Source organism: Somniosus microcephalus, chromosome 14 (genome assembly GCF_052327205.1).
Source record: "Somniosus microcephalus isolate GS21.2 chromosome 14, FLI_Smic_1.0, whole genome shotgun sequence".
Lineage (NCBI taxonomy): Eukaryota > Metazoa > Chordata > Chondrichthyes > Squaliformes > Somniosidae > Somniosus > Somniosus microcephalus.
The window spans coordinates 70,253,211-70,274,602 of record NC_141000.1 but is presented as its reverse complement, the minus strand read 5'-3'; the positions used below and the strand labels follow the sequence as shown (position 1 = coordinate 70,274,602).

At 43.1% G+C, this 21,392-nt stretch overlaps 1 protein-coding gene across 2 annotated transcripts in view; it reads right to left on the bottom strand.

Annotated features, from left to right (window-relative positions):
* tspan7 (tetraspanin 7) overlaps positions 1 to 13,087 on the bottom strand; it is a 161,540-nt gene extending 148,453 nt beyond the window's left edge. The window contains exon 1 of one of the 2 annotated variants that reach the window (XM_086006633.1): positions 12,935 to 13,087. In XM_086006633.1, the coding sequence (XP_085862759.1) occupies positions 12,935 to 13,015 (81 nt within the window). In that variant the 5' untranslated portion in view covers positions 13,016 to 13,087. The remainder of the gene's footprint in view (positions 1 to 12,934) is intronic. The other variant, XM_086006632.1, reaches the window with a different exon arrangement.
* Between the last annotated feature and the right edge of the window lie 8,305 nt (positions 13,088 to 21,392).

Here is a 21,392-nt window from a genome sequence, read left to right as displayed (position 1 = left end):
GAGATTAAAGGATTGTGAAATAAACAGAGGAAGGACTGAGAAGGAGGGTGAACTAGAATGGGTGAATTTAATGTCAAATCAAGTATAGAAAGAGAAATAAAAGAGAAGGAAAGAAAGATTGGATTAAGAGACAGAAAGGAAAAGGAAAAAAAAAAAGGGTAAAATTAAATGTGACATTTAAAAAAATCTCCTAAAACAATTCACAACCTGAAGGAATGAGACTCCACACTTATAAAAGGGGGGGGGGGGCTTAGGAGGGGAGGAAGGAATTGAAAGAACACCCTGTACTTTTGTAAGAGGCAGGAAAGATAAAATGTTGCAAATGGGAATGGCAAAATCATACTGCATGAAACGAATACAGTATATTAAATTGCAAGAAGTACAAGTAAATCGCTGTTTCACCTGGAAGGGGTGTTTGGGGCCCTGGCCTCGTTACAAGTTGCTGGCCAGTTTGCTTAATAACACTGTGCGTCGTTCAGACGCTGTTATTTTTTCAGCAAAACCTAGCCCATTATAGCCAATCCTTTGTATACAAATATGGTAATTAATAGTTCATAATCTAAATAGTCTGGCTCGTGTGGAGCATAAACCAGCTGGGCCGAATGGCCTGCTTCTGTGCTGTACATTCTATGTAAAAACAGACACAGATAATAATCTGCATTTTTTTTTTACTGAATACTTCAGAGAGAATACTGGATAATGTAGATGTCAGTTGCAGCATTCCAACTGCTGGCCTGCTGAGATCATGAGTTAACAAAGACTGGGGCTCAAACCTGGAACCTTCCTGGTCTGTATTCTCTGAATAAACTTGCTGAACCATCGAAAGAGCTGCTGAAATGCAGTCTTCTACAAACTAATCATCAAGGTACACCTGCAAAATACCAATGTTTTAAATACCTAAATAATACCTTAGTTTGGCTAACATCCTACAACTGAAATTGAAAGGAAATGTAAGCAACAGAATTTCAAGATATGCTGTATCGTGCATTCACATTTTGGGAGCACTGAAAATTTTTGAAGTTTTTTTTTTATTCTCAAGGTATCAATCCCTGCATAATATATGATGTGTGGCAAATTCTGAGAATATATGTCCAGTTAACCTAGCCAACAACATGTGGGAATCAAACTCTACTACTGCATGTCCATCTACTCTCGCTGCACATTATAACTGTGGAGGTGCCCTTCTGGAAGCCAACATGATGAAGGGAGGGAGAGGAATAAAACAAGGAAGGAAAATCTTTGTAGTTAAGCAATATAATAAATTGTCAGTAAAAATTGGTTGGTCAATAATTTCTTGGGCTTTTAGCTAACTTGATTAATGCAATCTTATGCTGAGGAAAATCAATGAATATAAAGTGTATGGCCTTTTATAAAATGGTTCTAACTTTGATCACTTAATCAATCAGCGTCGGCGGGAATCCTGAGCGGCAGAGCGGGGCTATAAAAGGCCCAGAGACCAGGTAAGGCCTCACAGCGTCAGCGGGAATCCTGAGCGGCAGAGCGGGGCTATAAAAGTCCCAGAGACCAGGTAAGGCCTCACAGCGTCGGCGGGAATCTCGAGCGGCAGAGCGGGGCTATAAAAGTCCCAGAGACCAGGTAAGGCCTCACAGCGTCGGCGGGAATCTCGAGCGGCAGAGCGGGGCTATAAAAGTCCCAGAGACCAGGTAAGGCCTCACAGCGTCGGCGGGAATCTCGAGCGGCAGAGCGGGGCTATAAAAGTCCCAGAGACCAGGTAAGGCCTCACAGCGTCGGCGGGAATCTCGAGCGGCAGAGCGGGGCTATAAAAGTCCCAGAGACCAGGTAAGGCCTCACAGCGTCGGCGGGAATCTCGAGCGGCAGAGCGGGGCTATAAAAGGCCCAGAGACCAGGTAAGGCCTCACAGCGTCGGCGGGAATCTCGAGCGGCAGAGCGGGGCTATAAAAGGCCCAGAGACCAGGTAAGGCCTCACAGCGTCGGCGGGAATCTCGAGCGGCAGAGCGGGGCTATAAAAGGCCCAGAGACCAGGTAAGGCCTCACAGCGTCGGCGGGAATCTCGAGCGGCAGAGCGGGGCTATAAAAGGCCCAGAGACCAGGTAAGGCCTCACAGCGTCGGCGGGAATCTCGAGCGGCAGAGCGGGGCTATAAAAGGCCCAGAGACCAGGTAAGGCGTACCAGTCTCCAGTCTGGAAGGAGAGAGGTAAAAAGTAATCCAAGTGTGACATCACCAGAAAGCGGGTAAGTGATTGGTTGGTAAGTATTTCTCCCTTTTAAGCTTAAATCTCTTTGGTTTATAGTTTCTAAGGTGTGATATTCACCATCTAGAATCGGGGCAGAGGATATTTAAGAATAATATTAATTATTTTAATTAATTACATAGAATGGGAGATCAGGCGATGTGTTGCTGCTGCAATATGTGGGAGCTGGTGAACACCATTGATGCTCACAGTGATCACATTTGCAGTAAGTGTTGGCTGCTCGAGGAACTCCGGCTCCGTGTTGAAGAGCAGGAGTCCGAGCTTCAAACACTGAGACACATCAGGGAGGGGGAGAGTTACCTGGACTCTGTGTATCACGAGGTAGTCACACCAATTAGATTAATTAATTCAGATGTAGTCCGTGGCCAGGGTCAGGATGGTGTGACTAGAAGTGAGGCAGGTACGGGGATCCAGGCGGTAGTGTTGGAGGAGCCACAGCCCTTGCACTTGTCCAACAGGTTCGAGGCTCTTACTCCCTGTGGGGACAGGAGCAGGGACTGCAGGGAGGATGAGCAACCTGGCCACAGCACCGTGGAGCAGGGGGCCATTCAAGTGGGGGGAGTTAAAAGAAATGTTGTAGTGGTAGGGGATAATATCGTTAGGGGGATAGATAGAGTTCTTTGCAGCCGAGAGCGAGAGTCCCGAAGGCTGTGTTGCCTGCCCGGTGCCAGGGTTAAGGACATCTCCTCTGGACTGGAGAGAAACTTGGAGTGGGAGGGGGAGGATCCAGTTGTCGTGGTCCATGTTGGTACCAACGACATAGATAGGACAAGGAAGGAGGTTCTGCTGAGGGAGTTTGAGCAGCTAGGGGCCAAATTAAAAAGCAGAACCACAAGGGTAATAATCTCTGGATTATTACCTGAGCCACGAGCGAATTTGGCTAGGACAAATAAAATTAGAGAGTTAAATGCGTGGCTCAAAGACTGGTGTGGGAGAAATGGGTTTTGCTTCCTGGGACACTGGCACCAGCCCTCCTCACTCACTACTTACGCTCCCATCTTAGTATCATCTGCAAACTTTGATATGTTACACTCGGTCCCCTCCTCCAAATCGTTAATATAGATTGTAAAGAGTTGGGGACCCAGCACTGACCCCTGCGGAACACCACTAGTTACTGATTGCCAGTCTGAGAATGAACCATTTATCCCAACTCTCTGCCTTCTGTTAGATAGCCAATCCTCTATCCATGCCAGAATATTACCCCCAATCCCGTGATTTTTTATCTTAAGCAATAATCTTTTGTGTGGCACCTTGTCAAATGCCTTTTGGGAGTCTAAATACACTACGTCCACTGGTTCCCCTTTATCCACCCTATACGTTACTTCCTCAAAGAACTCCAGCAAATTTGTCAAACATGACTTCCCCTTCATAAAACCATGCTGACTCTGTCCTATTAAATTATGATTATCCAAATGTCCTGTTACTGTCTCCTTTAATAATGGACTCTAACATTTTACCTACCACAGATGTTAGGCTAACCGGTCTATAGTTTCCAGCCTTCTGTCTACTGCCCTTTTTAAATAAGGGCGTTACATTAGCAGTTTTCCAGTCTGCCGGGACCTTTGCCGAGTCCAGGGAGTTTTGGAAAATTATTACCAATGCATCCACAATCCCTACCACCACTTCCCTCAAGACCCTAGGATGTAAGCCATCAGGTCCAGGTGATTTATCCGCCTTGAGTCCCATTATTTTACCGAGTACCACTTCCTTAGTGATTTTGATCATGTTTAGCTCCTCCCCCCCCCCCCCCTATAGCCCCCTGTTTGCCCAGTGTTGGGATATTCTTAGTGTCTTCTACTGTAAAGACTGATACAAAATATTCATTCAGTGTTTTTGCCATCTCCATATTTCCCACCATTAATTTCCCGGTCTCATCCTCTAAGGGACCAACATTTAGTTGGAAAAGGTAGAAGAAATGGAAGGGGTGAAAATTGATAGACAGGATGTACTAGAAAGGCTGGGTATGCTTAGAGTGGATAAGTCGCCTGGTCCAGATGGCTTGCATCCCAGGTTGCTAATGGAATTGGGGGAGGAGATAGCAGAAGGGCTTGCCATAATTTTCCAATCTTCCCTAGATGCGGGGGAGGTGCCTGAGGATTGGAAAGTGGCAAATGTGACACCATTGTTCAAGAAAGGGTGTAAGGACAATCCTAGTAACTACAGGCTGGTCAGTTTAGCAGCAGTGGTGGGTAAAGTTTTAGAAACAATAATCAAGGAAAAAATTAACAGGCACTTGGAGAGGTTTAAGCTAATTAAGGAGAGCCAACATGGATTTGTAAAAGGTAGATCGTGTTTGACTCCCCTAATTGAATTTTTTGATGAAGTAACAGGGAGGATTGATGAAGGGAATGCAATGGATGTTGCCTACATGGATTTTCGGAAGGCGTTTGACAAAGTACCACATAGAAGGCTGGTTAACAAAATTGAGGCTCATGGAATAGGTGGGTCAGTGGCAGCTTGGATAAGGTGTTGGCTTAAGGGCAGAAAACAGCGAGTTGAGGTAAATGGCTGTTTTTCAGACTGGGGGATGGTAGACAGTGGTGTTCCCCAAGGGTCAGTGCTGGGGCCACTGCATTTTTTTGATATATATATATATACATAGTAGAATTTCTAAATTTGCCGATGAGACCAAACTTTGAGGGGGGGGCGCAGTTTAAAGAGTGTGCAGGGTCAGAGGGAGCTGGGAGTTAATGTGCATAGGTCTCAAGGTGGTGGGACATATTGAGAGAGTGGTTAGCAAAGCATATAGGATCTTGGGCTTCATAAATAGAGGTATTGAGTACAAAAGTAGAGAAGTTATGCTGAACCTTATAAAGCGCTGGTTAGGCCACAACTGGAGTATTGCATTCAGTTCTGGTCACCACACTTTAGGAAGGATGTGAAGGCACTTGAGAGGGTGCAGAGGAGATTTACCAGAATGGTTCCAGGGATGGGGGATCTTAGCTACAAGGTCAGGTTGGAGAAGCTGGATTTGTTTCCATTAGAGCAAAGGAGGTTGAGGGGCGATTTGATAGAGATGTACAAGATTATGACGGGTTTGGATAGGCTAGACGGGGAAAGGCTGTTCCCACTAGTTGATGGTACAAGGACTCGGGGACACAGATTTAAGGTTTTGGGCAAGAGATACAGGGGGGATATGAGGAAAAAAAATTTACGCAGCGAGTGGTGAGGACCTGGAACTCGCTGCCGACGGAAGTGGTGGAAGTGGAGGCACTCGATGTTTTCAAGGGGAGACTGGATAGGCACTTGAGAGAAATAAACTTGCAGGGCTACGGGGATAGAGCGGGGGAATGGGACTGACTGGATTGCTCTACAGAGAGCCGGCATGGGCTCGATGGGCCAAATGGCCTCCTGTGCCATTATGACTCTGTGACACTAAATAAAGGATCAGACAGTTACTACAGAAGATGTCACGCTGAAGCAAACACTGCAGACAATTGTACAAAAAAAATGAACCTTCCAGATGTTGGCAACACCCACCCATTCAATAATCTCCTGACATTAGTCTAATAATTAAGAATTTTGACTTTCTCTTGCCATTAGGAGGCTTCCAAGACAACGCAGTCCCAAACCTGCAGTGAGTTCATGGATGGTTGTACTAATTTGGACAAATCCAGGATCCTTTTATAAATTAACCACAGAGAACTAGGCCACGATTTTACCATCAGAGGAGGTATCGCGGCAGGAAAGGTCGTTGGTGGGTCCCAGTCCCGCTCCCGGCTCCAGCCGCTCTGTGAAAAGGATTGTCCCCTGTTTGGGCTTGTTAAGCTCGCCCTGAAAGGTTCCCGGCCAATTAAAAGGAAGCGGGTCTGATGAAGTCATGTGATGATGCATCATCAGCCAGTCTCCTTAAAGGGACCATGGCCACATTCATTTTGACAGTTGTTCTGTCAGTGTTCTACAGCATTGAGGTCTGCAAAAACTGACATGCACTGCACAAAGGTGGACGGCTGCACCCAGGCTCTCGCATGACTTCCTCCATATGCTTCTGGAGGGAGCCACGGCACACAGGGAGGTTCTCTTCCCTTCCCATGGGCAGAAGAGACCTCCCCAGGACACCATTACAGCCTGGTTGCACATTGCACAGGAGGACAAAAGCAGGGAGGCAGTCAGGAGTACCTGGCTGTCGTGGCATAAACCTTTCATTGATCTCAGTAGATCACGAAACGTTAGTACAATGTCACACTCAAACTCATCCTGCTGTGCCACTCATCACATCCCCATCACTCTGCCTTCCCTACCCTACTCCTGCACATCCTTACTCACACCAATTTACCTTACACCTCCACCCATCCCTCTCTATCTACATTTTCACATCCCCATCTCATTAGCCACCCCTCACACTCACCCTCATCCTAGTGCAATCATACCAACTAACAACACACAAAGGTAGGCACTTGGATGTCTTATGCAACGTTCATGTAAATTTTCTGTTAATGTGTTGTCAAACATTGAAATCTTTATTTTCAACACTTTGCCTCATTGGACTTTGGAAGTGTGTTAGTGAGTTACAGTGAATGTTGAGACATAACTTCCCCCTCCCCCCCCCACAAATGTGAAGAGTGTGAAAGGAATGGCTTGGACATTGTAGGGATGCTTTATGGTGCTGGTGTAGGGTGGTGTCAACCTGGCGCATCATGCGTCAAGTGAAGTAAATCTGGCCATAGTGATGACATCCCGGGCCTCCTGGGCAGGAGTGTGGTTGGGTGTTGATGGCCTGTGTCCTGTGCAGCATCAAGTGATTGCGGAGAAGGTTGGTGTTGTTGGTGATGTTGGTGTGCCTGGTGATATTGGTGTTGGGGCTGATTGTGGAGGGATTCAGATGACCAAGGTGAGATTTTTTCAAGGGCACTGATGTTGCTGGAATAGATGGCAGCTGAAGTTGAGATGACAGAAGCGATCTGTCAATGGTGAGAGAGCTTGCTCCAAGGAGGTGACAGTGGATAGAGAGTTTACTCCAAACACTTCCAAACTGCATACAGCTCAAAAGTGTCTTCCAAGTCCTGAAGGCTCAAGCTTCTGACATTGGAAAGTGAACAGCTGGAAATGGTAGCTTTCATACCACTTTTGCAGCTGTCACCTATTCACAGCAATGGGGAGACATAGAGAACCCAACCTACTTAGCTAATGTGATCTCCAAACGGCATGAACCTTGTGAAAAAGGGGGTAAAATAGAAATAGGCTGGCAAAATGGTAGTTAACTATCTTAAATGCCTCCCTCGATGCTTGGTGTCAGGTCTGTTCTGAATTCGCAGATCCGACACTTTGGAAACTTACATAGAAGTGGGTTCAGAGCGGGTTCCCAACCCGCTGTCAATCATTTCGATTTTGACAGCGGACCCGCCTCCAAACCCGCACTCTGAGTGCCGGCAAAATTCAGCCCCTGGAGTCTGAATTGGTCCAGAACCATCTCAGCTATTCATTTGAGTGTTGAGCACAAAATAAGTGTCAGCTCTACATCTGAATCCTTTGCAGTTAAAAATGATATTACTGTTGCTGGCTCAGCCACTCCTACTCTTCAATAGCACAACAAAATTCAACAAAGGGGTTCCCATATGCCTGATGGAGACTAGCAGAAGAAAACACAAGTAAAAAATAAAAAAGGGTGAAAATAATTTGGATTTTTTTTTATTAATTCACAGAATGTGGGCATCGCTGGCAAGGCCAGCATTTATTACTAATCCCTAATTGCCCTTGAGAAGGTGGTGGTGAGCTGCCTTCTTGAACCGCTGCAGTCTGTGAGATGAAGGTACTCCCACAGTGCTGTTAGGTAGGGAGTTCCAAGATTTTGACCCAGCAACAATGAAGGAACGGCGATATATTTCCAAGTCAGGATGGTGTGTGACTTGGAGGTGGTGGTGTTCCCATGCACCTGCTGCCCTTCTCCTTCTAGGTGGTGGCAGTCGTGGGTTTGAGAGGTGCTGTTGAAGGAGCCTTGGCGAGTTGCTGCAGTGCATCTTGTAGATGGTACACTGCAGCCACGGTGCACCGGTGGTGGAGGGAGTGAATGTTTAAGGTAGTGGATGAGGTGCCAATCAAGCGGGCTGCTTTGTCCTGAATGGTGTCGAGCTTCTTGAGTGTTGTTGGAGCTGCACTCCTACAGGCAAGTGGAGCATATTCCATCAAACTCCTGACGTGTGCCTTGTAGATGGTGGAAAGGCTTTGGGGAGTCAGGAGGGGAGTCACTTGCCACAGAATACCCAGTCTCTGGCCTGCTCTTGTAGCCACAGTATTGATGTGGCTGGTCCAGAAAAGTTTCTGGTAAATGGTGACCCCAGGATACTGATGGTGGGGGATTCGACAATGGTAATGCCGTTGAATATCAAGGGGAGGTGGTTAGACTTTCTCCTGTTGGAGATGGTCATTGCCTGGCACTTGTATGGCACGAATGTTACTTGCCACTTATTAGCCCAAGCCTGAAAGTTGTCCAGGTCTTGCTGCATGCGGGCATGGACTGCTTCATTATCTGAGGAGTTGCGAATGGAACTGAACGCTGCAATTATCAGCGAACATCCCCACTTCTGACCTTATGATGGAGGGTAGGTCATTGATGAAGCAGTTGAAGATGGTTGGGCCTAGGACACTGCCCTGAGGAACTCCTGCAGTGATGTCCTGGGGCTGAGATGATTGGCCTCCAACAACCACTACCATCTTCCTTTGTGCTAGGTATGACTCCAGCCAATGAAGCTTTTTCCCCGATTCCCATTGATTTTACTAGCATTCCTTGATGCCACACTCAAATGCTGCCTTGATGTCACAAGCAGTGACTCTCACCACACCTCTGGAATTCAGCTCTTTTGTCCATGTTCGGATCAAGGCTGTAATGAGGTCTGGAGCAGAGTGGTCCTGGTGGAACCCAAACTAAGCATCGGTGAGCAGGTTATCGGTGAGTAAGTGCCGCTTGACAGCATTGTTGGCATGACCTTCCATCACTTTGCTGATGATTGAGAGTAGACTTATGGGGCAGTAATTGGCCAGCTTGGATTTGTCCTGCTTTTTGTAGACAGGACATACCTGGGCAATTTTCTACTTTGTCGGATAAATGCCAGTGTTGTAGCTGCACTGGGACAGCTTGGCTAGAGGCACGGCTAATTCTGGAATATATTGAGGAATATTTTATAATGTAAGAAAAAGGATATAAACAATTACGTTCTATCACGCTGCCCGATTTGCGCTGGTTCATGGAAGAGTTTACGTTTGTTATTATGCAAATGGCTTTGAGCAAAAACTTGAACCACACAATCAATTCTGAAAACTAGCGCAATGTTCTGCGCAATTTGCGCCCAGATTGCCAATTATGCCCAAAGCAGAAACTCGACCCCAATAATGTCCACTGATTTATATACAGGTTATATGTTTTTGCTTATGCGCTCTACATAATGGTATAAACAATATGGTGGGGGGAGGGGAGAATCTGTTGAATATTTAAGAGGAGGGCATTGTGTCTTTGAAATAGACACAAAAGGCATCAAGGGGTATGGGGAGAGAGCGGGAATATGGTATTGAGATAGAGGATCAGCCATGATCATATTGAATGGCGGAGCAGGCTCGAAGGGCCGAGTGGCCTACACCTGCTCCTATTTTTCGATATTTCTATGTTTTCATAAAAGATCCATCAATTGTGGTAACCTTAGGAATTGAATTTCCTAGGGCTGGAGTCAAACACTCTCCTTTCCTAGATGTAAAATTAATTTGTAATATTTTGTGTACTGTACTGTCTTGGAAACCAGTAAAGCAGATCTGAAGGTTTACACTCTGTGAAAAGGATATTTAAAACTGTTAAACAAAATACATGGTTATTTATGAAATATTAAAACAAATAAGGATGCCAAACTTGCTTCTCATCCCATCTAGTAATTTCCAAGACCTACATAGTGTCTTTATTGTAACTAGAAAAGCATTGATTGCAGTTTTTCCCTGCTTGGTTAAATTATTACCACTTTTTCTTTTTCTTTTTCACTAATCAGACAGGAGATCATGATTTATCTTCGCTTTGTATAATCAGGGAAGTAATGGAAATATCCCTGCAGCGTTCTTAAGCAGATTGATCAGGTGACAAGCTTGATAAACACTTCATGCCAATCCCATCATTAAAGGTGGTAGTCTCCTATTCTCTATATTTTCATGGTCTTGATGACTAACAGAAAAAAATAGACTACAGCCACTATTATAAATTTACTGTGAATGCAAAAACAACCACGACAAACATTGTACCAAAAGGTACTCTGTCTGTTATGTTAACCCTTCATAATCCTAAACACCGCAATGAATAAAAGGTATCTGATTTTGGAGAAGAAAGCAAAGAATTGCAATTATGATAAATAATTAAAGTGTATCTAGAAATGCAACAACAACTTAAATTTATATAGCACCTATTAATGTACTGTAGTAAAATGTCCCAAGGCACTTCACAGGAGCATAATCAGACAAAAATGACCAAAGAAGGAGATGGGTTACCAAAAGCTTGGTCAAAGGTTATTAGTGAATATTGCTAGGATAGACAGGATATTTCAGTAATACTGGATGAATTATAGGAATTATCTTGCCTTGGCATCCTATTTGACCCTAAGATGAGCTTCCGACCCCATATCCGCTCCATCACCAAGACTGCCTATTTCCACCTCCATAACATCACTCGTCTCCGCCCCTGCCTTAGCTCATCTGCTGCTGAAACCCTCACCCATGCCTTTGCTACCCGTAGACTCAGCTATTCCAACACTCTCCTAATTGGCCTCCCATCTTGCACCCTCTGTAAACTTGAGTTCATCCAAAACTCTGCTGCCCATATCCTAACTTGCACCAAGTCCCGTTCACCCATCACCTCTGTGCTTGCTGACCTACATTGGCTCCCGGTCCAGCAACAACTCGATTTTAAAATCCTCATCCTTGTCTTCAAATCCCTCCATGGCCTCACCCTTCCCTAGCTCTATAACCTCCTCCAGCCCTACAACCCTCCAAGATCTCTGCGCTCCTCCAATTCTGGCCTCTTGCACATCTCCGATTTTCAGCGCTCCACCATTGGCAGCCATGCCTTCAGCTGCCTACATCCTAAGCTCTGGAATTCCCTCCCTAAACCTCTCCGCCTTGCTACCTCTATCTCCTCCCTTAAGACACTCCTTAAAACTACCTCACCTGTTCTAATATCTCCTTATGTGACTCGCTGTCAAAAATGTTGTTTGATAACGCTCCTGTGAAGCATCTTAGGATGTTTTATTACGTTCAAGGTGCTGTACAAATGCAAGTTGTAGTTGTAAATGTGAAGGACTGAAAACGTGCAGGTCTGCCCCATTCACAAGTTACAACACAAGTGGAGAAAACTCCAGAATACATCACCACCAATGATATTCCTTTTATTCTATAGGTGCATCTTTCAGCAGAATCTTAAACACAGATTTACATCAAATCAGAAATACCACACACTGTTTCAAACCTTTCAGAAACTATTTCAATTGCCACGGATGTAAATAATGAATTCCGTGGCCTGTGAAACCACTAGTCGAACCAAAGAATAAAATAGGATAACTACTAGACTGGCATGGGTTTTCAGCCAGGCATTAACTGTAAAATCCACTTACTGTAAACATTACATTTTTATATAGCTGAAAATAAAACATTCATTAGGGATGGAGTCATACTGCTAACTTCCCACACCGAGATAGACAAAACTCAAACATTTACAGGCTTTAAATATAACTGCTACATTTTATATATAACATTCACTGGTTACCTACTATTAGAATGCTCAGGTCTGAACCTAAAATTAAACAGACAGATTTGATTAGGTTCTCAGGCTTTTCAGTCAGATCACGATAAATCCTTACCGATGAAGAAAATGTTACACCAGTAATAAATTTTGGGGGAATCAAGTGACCATATACAAAACAAGTTATTTCAGCTTTTCAAAAGCCTACCTACAAATGTAACATGCAGGTGGAAAACACTGCAGTCGAATGATAAATCACTGTGAAAAATGTTGACTGAATTACTTCACGAAAGCGTTTGTTTAAAAAAACACAAGGGAAATGAACCCAACAATGCGGCAGTTGTGTGTCTCTAATTTGTTATTTCAAGAAAGATGAATTGTATAATTAAATCTGTCATTTGTGGAATGTCTACTTGTCTTGTGTCTAAAGAGGAGGAAAAATAAATACAAGGGACTGCGAAGACAGCCCGAGGAAGTTGATTTGGATGCTCTTCTCGCCAAAGAATCCTAACAGGTCTGACGTGCTATCACTGAAAACATTAATTCACAGAATAAATATTAAATAAAAAATGATCGATTTACTCAGTGGGCAAATAATTGAAACTGAGCAAACAAACTTGGGGGCGGGGGTAGGTTCTGTGTAAGACTGAGTGAGGACCTTTCATGTTTGCTGCAGTAGTCTCGCGCATCGCACAGCAACCGGTGCGTCAGTATTAAAGACATTCCCAAATAAGAAAAACATGGTTATTTTCCAATCTGAACACTGCCTGCCTACGATTTTTTGTAAATATGGCCAAGTGTTAAATATGCAGACAACGGGGACGAGGCTAAATCTGGAGAAGCAAAGAAGCGACTCCAGTATTCTCGCTTTTCAATCTTAGCTTTTTTTGTACCAAGCACACGTCCGCAAAGCAAAACACAATTCTTATTTTTTTTTTTGTCGCGCTCATCTATTTAAGAGCTAAAATAAAAATAGGAAATAATCTACCACCCTTACCCAGAAAACGAAGCTGTAGATGATGAGGAGTGTTTTGAGACACGTTATCACCGGTTTAGTCTCCATTCGCCGCGATGCCATAATAATCTATGCGTTTACGCTCCAGTGCCTCTTGTCTGCCTCCCCCTCCCAGCGCCGGGAGACTGCAGCACTCGAGGCGCTCGGCGGCGGCGCTGCATCACGGCACCAATGAGCAACCCCCATTACGTCAGCTCCGCAATGAGCCCAAAAAACGTCGGCTCCAGGCAGCGCGCGAGGCCGGAGAAAGCTAGCTTCGCCAAGTGGAGGAGCCGGGCTCGGCAATGAGACGCGCAGCTCTGCCATGAGACCAAACCTTTCAGCTGCGCCCTCGCGCGAGCTGGCAGTGAGAGCAGGCGAAGTTGGTGCAGGTTCTCACTGCCGCTACTGATGGAAATGGAAAAGAGGCGACACGCCCGATAGATTTACAACAGTGAATGATGCATAAACACATTTCTACTGGAAAGCAATTCCATGGTATTTCGACCCAACTGTTCGATGCTGGTGTTAATATTCCACACGAGCCTCCGCCCACCTAACTTCATCTCACCCCATCAACATATCCCTCTATTCCTTTCTCCCTCGTGTAATTATCTAGCCTCCCCTTAAATTGCACAATGTGGAATAAGAATCGTATTTTTCGATTTTAATATTACCCAAACAAAAATACCAAATAAATATGAGGCAAAATTAGAACAAACCATAAAACGGGAAACATTGCAACCGGAATGTGTGTTGCCCAAAATTTCCCTTTACTCTTATCTGGCTAAGTAATCCTGTCGGCTCGGCAGCTGTTTAATGGCAGGGGACAGGTATGTGATATGGAGAGCAAGTGAAGGCGAATGCGATTTGCTTCTGGATTGTTACACCCGATTTATTATACACAAGTAAAATTAGAAAGGGGTATTTTAGAGACTCAGAACAAGATGCACTTAAATATGATGTTGGTAAACTTGCAGAACTATCGTTTTGGAGTATCTGAGCAAATATTTACTTCAGAATGATTCAACATGTTCCAGGAAATATTACAAAATGGTTTTACCTTTGCTTCCTAAGTAGTAGCTGCAATATTATTTTTAAAAAATATTTCAGACCAGATTTAGGAACAGCTTCTTTCCCAGGGCTGTCATCCTACTGAACTCCACAAATAAACTCTAAAGCCTGCACATCTGCCAATGCACTTTATTATGGTTATGTTTATGTTAATATACTACAAGCCAAATGTATGTTGAATGTTTAAATGTCTTAATCCAAATGTACACTCTCGGGAGCCGCAAGCCTACATTTCGTTGTACTGCACTTGTGCACTAACAATGACAATAAAAGTTGATTTGTTTTGATTTGATTTGACGTTTGGCTGGAAATTCTCCTGGATAACAAAATGAACAGCAGCTCAAGTTTCCTACTGAAGCGCTTGTTAGAAATTTCTATGTTCATAAGCTGTCTTGTCCGACGTGTCCTTAATTAAGCAAGGCATTCTTGTTGGGAACACTGAACATCTTGCTCAATCTTCCTTTTCTCCTACAATTAACATCACAGTTTGGCGTCACTGAACCGGTTTTCTTGTCCTCTGCCACTGAGCCTTGGGTTTCGCCTAGGTTTCTCATCATATAAGGCATTTTATATATAATACCAAAGAAAGCAGCAAACAGAATGGTGAGCTTTAATTTCCACACAATAAATGTCTGAATTGCTGAAATATTAGTATAATAATTGAAAAGCAAGTTCTTTGGAAGGCCCCCTTTTTAAAAAAAAATCAATCTCAATATTTTTACTAATTGTAAATACTTCTAATTCCAAATGTTTATTTCTGAGGCTCATTGCAGTGCTTTTCTACGCCTTCCCTTTATCTATTTGATTTGTTGTATGTTCATTTTCCTCTGCTCAGAACATTGCTCTAGCCCTCTTGATCATTGCTTCATCCTTATCAACACCTCACCCTCACCCGAGGCTGTTGAAACCAGCATATATTGTAAAACGCTTGTGTACTTGACTTTATCTCTGTAGCTATTTTTTTGCACAGTAAACGGCCACAATTAGTCTCCCTGGCCATGGACCAGCAATGTGTGAGCTTCTTTAAGGTGTTCACAACGCTGCTATAAGATAACGCTGAAAATGTTGGCAAGTATATGGATAGAAGTACTTTTAAAATGCTAGGAGATATGTAAGTGTGGCTCAGTGACAGTTGTCAGTCTCCCTCTATGAGTCTTCCTCTCTATTGTAAAGAAACAGCTAGCTATGTACTTGCTTATAAACTGTATAATCTTCCTGCCGGATTAAAAAAAATCAATCGGGCTTAATTTATGGTATTTAACATGTCACCATGAGACCACCAGAATTCTGTGATAACAGGGGAAGAGTTCTGCTGTTCGCTATTTATAGTGAAATCATAAACACGGATGGAAATAGTACAGTTACAACGTTACCAAAAATAGCGAACAGCAGTACTCTACCCCAGTGATGTTTTAAAGAGTTAGAAATATATGATCTGAATTAAAATTTAAAACTGGGGGCTACCTTGTTTTTCTGGCTAATAAAAACAATTGCAGTAGTACTAATTATATTTGTCGTCACACAACTTTTCTTTTCTCTTCCCTGTAATGTATAGTTATTGTCCAGTAATACAGTGCCACATTTTCACATCTACCATCGACCACCATTATTTTGGAAAATATTAATGTTTCTTCTGTGATAGTAAAAAAACAAACTGTAGCGTTAATATTTGTTGAAGTAGGAATCGGAGAGGATTTGATTTTTGGTCCCATCAACTAATCTATAACTAACTAATCATGTGAGTGTTTATATAAATGTCCTGATTTCAACACAATTGCTTTGTTCCTGGGATGTGGGCGTCACTGGCAAGGTCAGCATTTATTGCCCATCCCTAATTGTCCTCGAGAAGGTGTGGTGAGCCACTGCCTTGAATTGCTGCAGTCCGTGTGGTGAAGGTACTCCCACAGTGCTGTTAGGGAGGGAGTTCCAGGATTTTGACCCAGCGATGATGAAGGGATAACGATATATTTCCAAGTCAGGATGGTGTGTAACTTAGAGGGGAACTTGTAGGTGATGGTGTTCTCATACACCACCTGCCCTTGTCCTTCTAGGTGGAAGAGGTCACGGGATTGGGAGGTGCTGTCGAAGAAGCCTTGGCGAGTTGCTGCAGTGCATCTTGTAGATGGTACACACTGCAGCCACGGTGCGCCAGTGGTGGAGGGTGTGAATGTTTAATGTGGTGGATGGGGTGCTTTTTAATCTCGTTTACCAATTCTTTCCCCTGAAAACATGGGAAGTATGTGGAGGTCAGTGCAGTTTGGTTACAATGCGTATTATTTAGATGGGGCGTATATGGAGCTCAGTTCAGTTACTCCAAATGTACTGCAAATGACCAATTAATTTAATGATTACCAAACATTCACCAGCACTACCTATAGCCACATTACACTGAGCAAATAGTCATGCAGGTTCAAACCGGGAGCTTGTGTAAGAAAGCTTATCTTGAAATTATTGTGGCGGCAAATCCACTTTTATTTTTTTAGTGTAGCTGAGAACGAGTGAAAGTCACTGGTAGATTCATGCACCAGGCTGCCCTAGGCCTTAACGCCAACACTATCTGTAAAAAGATATAACTTGCATTTATATAGCGCCCTTCAGATGTGTAGTCACTGTAGTAATGTAGGAAATGCACGGCCAATTTGTGCACAGCAAGGTCCCACAAACAGCAATGTGATAATGACCAATCTGTTTTTTTTTAAGTAATGGCCAGTACACCAGGGAGAACGCCCCTGCTCCGCTTCAAAAAAGTGACATGGGATCTTTTAGGTCCACCTGCAGGGCCTTGTTTAATGGCTCATCCAAAACACCTCCCTTAGTACTGCACTGGAGTGTCAGCCTAGATTTTGTGTTCAAGGCACTGGAGTGAGACTTGAACCCACAACCTTCTGATTCAGAGGCGAGAGTGCTTCATCTAAGCCAAGACTGACACCTGTATAGGCAGTGTGTACTCCTATGCTACCAGGTCATGTTGATTTGTAGCAATTTATAACAGCACATTTTGACATGGGATCATTTCTTTTTGTAATAAGATAACGCACCATGCATGTAACAAAGAAACGACAGTTGAATTAAAATTATTTTTCTTACTTTTCAGTCAACTGTTGGATGGGTAAACATTACCTTATTTAGTCACCCTGCTTTTCTTTCTATATTTTAGAGAACATACCTCACCCATGCTCCAAATCTTTTGAGAGCCCAACAAACTTCTAACCATCCTTGTATATTTATGGTCACCTAATGTGCAGGGCAAGTAGTTAGGAGGATCCCCTGGTAGGTCTGCTCCTTAGTTTGGTGAAACCAGCTATTTACAAGTCCAAGATGCAAAGGAGCACACAGCAGGGTCTCTCTGGCTGCTTGCCCATGTTCAGAGCTCCATGAGGCACCCTGGTGACCATGAATTATGATTGCACAGCGTCCGTGAATTTGTCAGGAGTTCTCCATCATCAGCTGGCACTGCAGGGAATTGAATATGCTATTAACCTGAATTTTACAATTATTATTTTAAAACTACCAGGTATTAATTTTAGCTTGGACAGACCGTTTGTTTTATTTTATGAATGGTGCCCCCATTTTGGGGGGTAATTGTAGATGATTGGGCTTTGCCACTCCAGAAACTTGAACACAAAATCATTCACTCTTCTGTACAAAACAGGACAGAAAAAATAAACGAGGAATGTGGAGAATCACAAGTACAGATCTAGATCCTACAAAGTCATGGCAAATCACATTGGTATATCATCAACATGCTGCACCATCAAAATGTTGAAAATTTAATTTAATTTTATTAAGGAATGCAATGTGTATACATACAAGAATATTCAAGAAAAGAGGTTAAAACAGAGTGATCCATCAGAAGTTACAGAACATTATTTAAACATGATTATTGCTATCTAATTATTATGGATGTCTGAACTGGAGCACTGGTTGATCCCCAAATTTTCAAAATAATCTGGGATTGGAAAGTATGTTGCTGAAAAAGGGATACTGTCGTTTGAATAAAAGAATTTGAAGAGTATTGTAAAAGTGCTGTATTTTTCATAAATGGATACTGTGTAGATATTATTACTGTTTGATTTGGCATGGTACACATTGTAATGGCTGTGTCTCAAAATACTCCATGCCAATGCTCTTGCCAATGTGCCCCCTTGTGGATTCTAAGCTGTTTCAACTATCTGTCAACACATCTTAAATTTGTGGCTATATATAGGTAACCTATATATGAGGCATTAACCAAAAACTCTATACCGCACACTGTTTTCAAATGCAGTGTACTCCCATACATTCCTGCATCTTTAATATCTTCCCAGGGTCACAAACATTCCCACAGTAGTTATACATTCACCCTTTTTATAAACAATAGCTGTTGTCAGTGGGAACGTATGGGAATTTCAGCAGAGTTCACAAAGGCTAAATGGTTTCCATGGGAACAAGTGAACATATAAGCAGTGAAAGCATGCCTGTATAAAATCATAAAATCTTTTGTTTGTTTTGCATAATCCTCCTTGATTCATCACAAAATTCAATAGTCCTATTAGTTTCTATTTACCAAAGTTGCAATAGAAAAAGATGAGCTGTTTTGTAATTCATGTTATTATATAGAATGCCAATGGACATTACATTGACATATTTTCCCTTCCCAAGAAGTGACATTAATGTGTTTATATTAAATTTATTTTAAAATCAGTGTTGATATAAACGAGTTGGATCTTACATTCCACATAAAATTAACAGAAATTGATTAGAAGAAATAAAAACAGAAAATGCTGGAAAAACAGCATGTCTGGCAACACCTTGAAATATTTTGAGTGAAGAGCCTTTATCAGAACTGCTCCAGATATATATGGATAGCACCACAAATAATGTTATCACACATCCAATTCATTGGAGCATTACTTCACACCAAGAGTTCCAATAGAACAACCTTGGAATATTGTTGTATTGATAGATATTTTACAAAGGACAGGTCTATTGTAGCCTACTTTTTCCTTTGATCTTTTTCCTGACTCTCACGTTATTCTAACTTATTGCATTGCACTGCTATCCATTCTTTTGATTCATCACCTCCTTTCCTCTTTCACAGGAGATGAATAAAAATGACCTAGTTGATTATTCACCCTGTGTTTTTCTTGCTGTCTCTTTGAGGAGACAACTCCTCTATGCTCAGCACTTGCCCGACAGTCCAGCAAATGATCAAGAATGCACTATGGAGTCACAAAAGCTAATCTAAATCCTGTCACTTCATGGTGCACTCTAATGGTGTATCAATGTGGTGCAGCAATAACATTTGAAAATTAAAATTCAAGGCTTAGGGAATCCAAAGTGTGCATAAAGATACTGCTCGAATTTAACCGGGGCATGTCTAGCTAGGATGATCCTACTTCTTAAGTACATTGGCTAGCAGAGATAACTGGAACTGAGCAGAAAGAATCCTAACCCCCAGTGACATTAATAAGCTTGGCTGGATAGTCGATCATCAACAATGTCCTGCAATACTACAGAACTGCATTGCTCAGGTATTGGTTTGCCAGGTGAAATTCTGATCACCTTTCACCATGCGCATCACCTCCAAAGAGACCATTTTTATCTCCCAAGGTGAATAGTCATTAGTTGTCTCCAGACAAGAAGTTTGGGTTTAAATCCTTGCTCGGCATATTTCAGTACCAAAAGCTCTTTCTGAGCAGTACAATTCACCATAAAATATGTGAGTGCATTGTTACCATCCTCCTGACCGTAGCATGGATACAACTATATCCCATCAAACAGTAATTTTACCAGTTAAAGGTGAGGGCCTTCAACAGCAACTGATTCTCTCTCCGCAATCCAATCATGGTAAGTACTGAACTTTGGTTATGTGCGTATTTACCCATACCTGCCTGAAAGGTAATGCCATCCAGCAGCTGTTGTCCCAAGCCTCAGTTTCTTCATCAACTATTTGACTTCAGCATAGTGGAAAGACCAATAAAGGACAGCTTGTGATGTGCCAACTGTCTTGACGTTTTAGATGTCCAAGCCCAATGCTGCGTACTAGGCTTACTTATCACCAACTGATTAATTCAGATCCTCATGCAAGTGTGCACCACAATGGACTCCCCTTCCAGTGTAGACCATAGCTCTTCCTTCCTGCAAACACTTTGCTATATAGTCAAAGAGTGGGGTTTTAAGAAGCTGTTGAAGGCAGGGAGTGAGGTGGTAAAGTGAAAGCATATTGGCTGAAGGAGGTGTCACTGATGGTGAAGCACAGGAGTGGGGACTGAGAAGTATCCTGGTGTTGGAGGAGGGGAGGGCATATCTAAGACCCAACTTGATCTCGAATGGGCCAGAGAAAACCCACTGCATGCCAAAAAGCTCCAAACCACGGAGAACCATCTTGACAACTTATATAGCACAGGTTTAACCTGCGCTCGGACATTGCTACCACTTGAGGGGGAGTCCAAAACTAGGGTTCATAAATATAAGATAGTCACTAATAAATCCAATAAGGAATTCAGGAGAAACTTCTTTACCCAGAGAGTCATTATAATATGGAACTTGCTACCACATGGCGTGGTTGAGGCGAATAGCACTGATGCACTTAATGGGAAGCTAGATAAGTACAAGAGGGTGAAAGGAATAGAAAATTATGCTGTTAGGGTTAGATGAGGTAGGGTGGGAGGAGGCTTGTGTGGAGCATAAACATCGGCATGGACCAGTTGGGCTGAATGGCTTGTTTCTGTGCTGTTAATTCTATGTAATTTGTTATCTTTGGAAACAAGACTAGGACATCCTCCTGTCACTTCTCAGTGCAGGCTTGAAGAACTGTGCCCTCCTTTACTTCTGCAATCTCCTCAAGCCCAATGTTCCTGCACACAACCTGTGCTTTTCTCACCCCAGTCTATTTTTCATTCTCTGTTCCTTCCACTTCACCATCGCTAGCTGCTCCTCCAGCCACTGTGACCCCATCTTGCCACCTCCTTCCAAAAGATTTAACTGCTTTCTGTGAATATGCTTTGTCCTCCCTTCAGAAAGCTCTTCTCTTTCCTACTACTGCTCAGTTTTCACTCATAGAAATATACAAGATAGGAGTAGGCCATTCGGCCCCTCGAGCCTGCTCCACTATTCAATGCGATCATGGTTGATCATCCAAATTCAGTACCCTGTCCCTGCTTTCTCCCCATATCCCTTGATCCCCTTAGCCTTAAGAAATATATCTAACTCCTTCTTGAATATATTTAATGAATTGGCCTCAACTGTCTTCTGTGGTAGAGAATTCCACAGGTTCACCACTCTCTGGGTGAAGAAATTCCTCCTCATCTCAGTCCTAAATGGCTTACCCCTTATCCTTAGACTGTGACCCCTGGTTCTGGACTCGCCCACCATCGGGAACATCCTTCCTGCATCTAGTCTGTCT